The 5,586-nt window shown below is 32.2% G+C and overlaps 1 protein-coding gene across 1 annotated transcript; it reads right to left on the bottom strand.

The window, feature by feature from the left end:
- Positions 1–808: 808 nt before the first annotated feature.
- LOC107886126 (tRNase Z TRZ1) lies at positions 809–4,170 on the bottom strand. The gene is made up of 8 exons (XM_016809968.2): positions 3,798–4,170; positions 3,124–3,286; positions 2,953–3,023; positions 2,756–2,851; positions 2,211–2,324; positions 1,614–1,682; positions 1,417–1,491; positions 809–1,259 (listed from the first exon to the last, which is right to left on the bottom strand). The coding sequence occupies exons 1-8, from the start codon at positions 4,035–4,037 to the stop codon at positions 1,185–1,187; spliced, it is 903 nt and encodes a 300-aa protein (XP_016665457.1). The 5' UTR covers positions 4,038–4,170; the 3' UTR covers positions 809–1,184.
- Between the last annotated feature and the right edge of the window lie 1,416 nt (positions 4,171–5,586).

Below are 5,586 nucleotides of genomic sequence, written 5' to 3'. Positions count from 1 at the left end.
TGTATTTGAAGATTGATATATTGCATTCTCATGGCACCAAAAAACACTTAAATGATTTTTATTTTTGTCAGCAAAAATTACTAATTGTATGTTGACTTCATGAGCACCTTTATGTATTTAAGGCTTTGATTTATTTGTTCTAAATGTTCAACAATAGTGGAGTAGACGAAGAATACATTAGTTAAATGACTTTAATGAAAGTTTTAATTTTAAAAAAATTTACCCTAACTGCGCCACCATTAACACATATCATAACATATGTTTTTAAATAACACCACGCAACAATAGAAATATTTAATAACTTATAATAATTATTAGTAATATTTAATAAAATTTAATTATTTATAAATTTTTGAACAATTATATTCAAATAATTCTAACTTTTATGTCACAAAGTGAAAATATTATTAATTTAAAGATTAAAAGATCTAATCTATTCAAATAATTAATTGATCAAAATTTCCAATAAATATTCTAGCTTGTAATGTATGCAAATATAATAGATGTTTATGATATATATAACATTCATCAAGAATATATTGACCAAAAATCTAAAATAAAGTGCACAAGTGAGAGTGTAGTTCTAGAGTCAGAATATTTTGTTCAAATTTTTAAAACATTTTATATTTTTAAATATATTTATATAATTTTTAAAAAAATATATAATATTTTTATATTTTTATAAAAATATATTTTTCATAATTTTCTAATTTAAAAGTTTTTTTAATTTTAAAAATTAGGACTAAATTAGTATAAAATTGAGAGATAAATTTATTTTTTTTAATTAATACTCAATTGGTAAAATCTATAACATTGAAAAATTAAATTTATTATTATACCAATAAAAATTACAAGTTCAGCATCCAGTTAATCAATTAACGAATGAGTGACAAAAAATAAATAAATGTCAATAACGTTAGTCACTGAATTTTGGAGTTGGATCATCAAAACAGAAAAAATACGGTAATATCTGGATGGCTGCTGGTATAATGTGTGTATATATATATATATTTAACAAAGAAAACCTTAGCGCAGGGTTAGAAGGAGTAGCAAATGTTGGGAGTTGAATCCCACATCTTTTCGACACTATCTCTAAAATCAAATAAACTAGGCTTCAAGTTTTGTTACAGAAAATTATGGATCACCTGAACAACAACACAAATCTTATCTTCAACCCCATTCCTTTAGAAACCTTCTGTAAGTGCAAAAACTCGGCCAGCCAGAGGTGAAGGCAGCGCCGCAATTGCTTCCTGGATAGTCTGACAGAACAGCAATGACAAATTAGCTTCTTAAGCCCACCAGGTAACACATACTAAGGTAGAATTTAAGACTATGATTTGAGTCCCTTCGAATTTTTATCAAAGGTCGCAGATAAAATGAACCACATACACCAGAACTGGATCAGCCTGGACATACCTCTAATGCATACCGAGCTGAGAAGTGAATCAGAAGAATTGCTCTGTTTTTGAACTTGTCCGCGTAATTAATCATCTAAAGTCCAATCCGTTAAAAAGACAAGAAAAAAAAACACACGGTTAGGAATCGAAACCTGAACAGATACAGTTTTCATATGCATAAAATACAGGACAATTTCTAGAGTCGGGACGTTTTACCTCAGACAGATGAACGTGTCCATAATCTCTGGCGTGCTCAACCGATACTGAGTTATCTACAAATGTGCTCTGCAAAAGAAAACCTAATAATAATCATTCCCGAAATCTTTGAAACTAAATTACATCTCCTATTTGGCTCAAAAGCTAAACTGCATTTTGTTTTGGACTTTCTATCTTTGAGCTAACGTGAAAATTTCAAGAGTCCAAGGCATTTAATGACTATATTGCGGTGGGGGAGGGGGTTAACTAACTCTCGAAAACTACTGCCAGGTTTGCTATCAATGCGAATCAGCACACCCGACAAAAGGGATGGAAATGATTGAAGTTATCACTATCCAAAAAGTCAAACTAAAAATCTAAAACCATTTAATACATGCAGGATTCTGAACAGGATATCATTGAAATAAGAATCATGAATTGCATAATTACGATAAACTTGCAGCCTATGCTTAACATTTATACAATTCAATGTTGCTTTTATGAAAGTGGTTTTCCAATAGAAATCTATGTTTGAGTACCCTATGGCTATCGAGGAGACTTCATAAGAATAAAGCAAACCAACATTTCTAACACAACAAAAGAATTTTAGTAACTCACCTCCACAACAAGAATCTTTGCCCTCAAAACATCTAAATTAGCTTCATCAACTATGAAGTCAGACATTGTATCTCCAGTAAAGGCAACTTCTGGTGTCGTAGTAGTGTAAGTAATCTGCCAGTGCATGAAGTCAACCAAGTTACATACAAGCTTTATAAGAGAACTTTTGACTACAATAACGAGTAAAAACACTAGTTAAAACCCCTTTGAAAAAACCAGTTTGGTTACTTTACCCATTATTATCATATATAAAGTTCTGGAGAAGAAAACGTACTGCAAATCTTATAAAGAAAAATGAATAAAATTAACAGGTTTTTTTCTTCTTGAAAGCACATTCAACTTAATATGAAACCTACGGGAGATAATAAATTACTAAACTCTTCAGCAGGTTCTTATAAATACAGAGAAGAAAAAGGAAACAAGTTTTCGGTTAAGGAGAAAAAATATAAAAAGGAAAGCATCAGGTATAGCAGTAAAAGAAGCAAAAGGCCATCAACCAGCAGTGGAATTTTAAGAAGGTTGTACTCATGATAATCAAGACAGACCTCCACACCTGATGACTTCAAGTTCTTGATCTCATTTCCAGAAAGCCCCAAGTACTCGTCTTTAAGTTTTTGTTTTACAGAATAAACTACATAACCCTGCAACAGTTACACTATGCAAATGTCAAGCGTAAAGACAAGTCGGAAGCCAGGAAAAAGAATACGAAAACAAAAAAAATACTAGGGCCGCATTTATTCACCTGGCTGGGTATGACATGGTAAGTTCTAAAAGCTCTTACTTTTAGGTCCCTTCTCAATAAAAACTCTTCTCCTGCAAATACAAATGATATGCATTTGACAAGAAAATATATACAAAAGGAAGTGATTAAAAAGGATAAGCTCTTAAAAGTTAAATAAAAGTTGCACATTACCCACATCCAAGCCGATTAAATTATGCTTAAGCTCTGATTGATCCATCTTTCTATGCACCTCAAAGAGTTTCTCTACATCTTCTTTTATACAAGTAGGTACAACAATTGTTGGGGGCTTCATGCCATATAAACCCCGTGTTGCGACATACATTGGCAGGCCGCCCTGTCAAACAAATAGACAGTATATCGATATTCTTCATACCAAAGCTTATCGGGTTAGGATCCCTGCAATTATTTTCATGTTCATTACTTTTCAAAACAACTTTAGTCACCCTTCATATGTATGAGTTTCACAATCGATAAGTGGTTCTCATAAATATAAGTGGTTGACGAATGTATTCAAAAGTAATACACAAAAATAAGGGGCGAGAGCGTAATATACAAGTATTTTAGTAATCAACATGAAGAAAATAGCACATTTAAAAAAAAAAAAACGTAAGCATCTACACAATTTGAAGTACCTAAGAACAGAGATTCATAAGAAGAAACTTCCAATTCTACCTTCAAACAATAAATTCTTTAAGCAGAGTACATTTCTTCAGTAATCACCCCATTTTCTAATATTATTATCAATTCAGCATCCAATAAAAGAAAAAGAGGAAAACCAATAATTAGACTACCAAAAGCAAGAACAAGAACACAAGAAAGAGAAAGAGACAGAGGAAAAAACTAACAATATGATCCATATGTCCATGAGAAATAAAAAGGAAATCTTGAGAAAGGGCACGTTGTGGGCATCGACCGATATCAAATGCTAAGTTTAGAGTGGGAAAAATAATGCAAGTTTCATGCCCTCCTATTGACAACCCTTCCACTCGGTACCCTTCAATTTCCAATCCCTTTTTGCTCTTTTTCTCATAGTTTCCTTGGTTTCCTGGTTCTGGGTTCTTTGATTTTGGACCCCTTTTATCCATTTGAAAGTTCTAAGACGAAGAACAAACAAGAACTGGCTTGGCTTCAGTTGGGGAGAAACACAGAGTTGAATAAGCTTCTGTTTTTTTTTTTAATGGTATTGAATAATTTTATATTGTTTTTCTGGAAAAGTGTAAAAAAAATAGTAATGTGAAATTCTTTTAAATGGATTAAAATAGAAATTATATTTTTAAAATTATAGTTAAAAATGTTTTTATTATGAGTAAATTCGGGCCATTTTACCCAAAAAGACATTTTAAAAAATATAACTACGTAAATGGGCCATTTATTGAGTTATTTATCGGATTAGGTCGTTTTCTACGAAAACGTTTCCATGTAAACTCGATTTAGTGTTTGCGTCAGCAAAACGCTTCCCTGGGAGAGCGCTTTGTCCACGTCAGCAAAAAAGGTGTCCTTGAAGGCTCCCTAAATCATTTTTTCACACAAATCTCTCACAATTTCTATAATTCTCTCAAAATTCCTTTCCCTTCATTTATTTTTCACACAATTCTCTCATAATTCTCAACATTCTTTCAATATTTCCTTAAAAAATCTATCAAATTTCATTGAAATTTTTTCAAAATTCTATCAAAATTCTATCAAAATTCTATCAAATTTGTTTGTTTAAAATTTTTTTGAATTTAATTTTTTTAAATTAAAAAAACTAATCGTGTTAGCAATGGCCGGAGAATTAATTCATCTCGATAATAAGCATATCTCCGTTGATCAAATGACAATGGTAAGTGATAGTTTTAAATTTTCAATACTATTCGATATTTTTTTAATTTATGCAAATTTAATTAAATTTGCAATATTGTTTGATATTTTATTCATTTATGCAATTATAATTACAATTTCAATACTGTTTGATTTTTTTTTCATTTATGATGTTTGCATTAATTAATTTATACAATTTTAATTAATTTTTGTTTTATAAATTTTTATAATAGTCTGTAGATCGGGTGTTGCAATGCTACATCCGTAATATGTTTGGTCCTTCATCGCCGTTGATAGAGAATTACTTGAGGAAAGCGAGATTTTGGCACGTGGCCACGATAAGCCGGGCGTGCAAGTTGGACCCGAAACTAATCAACGCATTGTTAGAGAGGTGGAGACCTGAGACGCACACTTTTCATCTTCCGTGCGGAGAGTGTACTATCACTCTGGAAGACGTGCATTTGCAATTAAGATTGCCGGTAGATGGGTACGCAGTTACCGAGTCCGCATCATCTACTGATTGGGGAGCTGTATGCTACGAGCTTTTGGGTGTTATACTGGATAATATTAACGGAGGTCAGATCAAGATGGGATGGTTACGAGACACATTCCCGAAGCCGGATAATGATTCGATTGAACTCGAAAGACTACGTTATGCTCGGGCATACATTCTTGAGATGATTGGAGGTTATCTGATGCCGTACTTGTCATGAAACCTCGTACATCTGAGATAGCTGTTGAAACTCGTAGATTTTAGAGCAGTCGACGAATTGAGTTGGGGGTCTGCCGTGTTGGTAACATTGTACAAGGAAATGTGAGGGGCGACGCGACCGA

The sequence above is a fragment of the Gossypium hirsutum genome, chromosome A03, assembly GCF_007990345.1.
Source record: "Gossypium hirsutum isolate 1008001.06 chromosome A03, Gossypium_hirsutum_v2.1, whole genome shotgun sequence".
NCBI classification, from domain to species: Eukaryota; Viridiplantae; Streptophyta; class Magnoliopsida; order Malvales; family Malvaceae; genus Gossypium; species Gossypium hirsutum.
This window is presented reverse-complemented; position numbering and strand designations above follow the sequence as displayed.

Bases quoted from the DNA above. Each gene is read 5' to 3' on its own strand.
- LOC107886126 (XM_016809968.2), bottom strand. From the start codon at position 4,037: ATGGATAAAAGGGGTCCAAAATCAAAGAACCCAGAACCAGGAAACCAA. The intron at 3,024-3,123 runs GTAATGTGCAAC...TTGTATTTGCAG, and splicing joins TTTAATCGGCTTGGATGTGG to GAGAAGAGTTTTTATTGAGA. The intron at 1,683-2,210 runs GTGAGTTACTAA...TTTCTTTTGCAG, and splicing joins CAAAGATTCTTGTTGTGGAG to AGCACATTTGTAGATAACTC.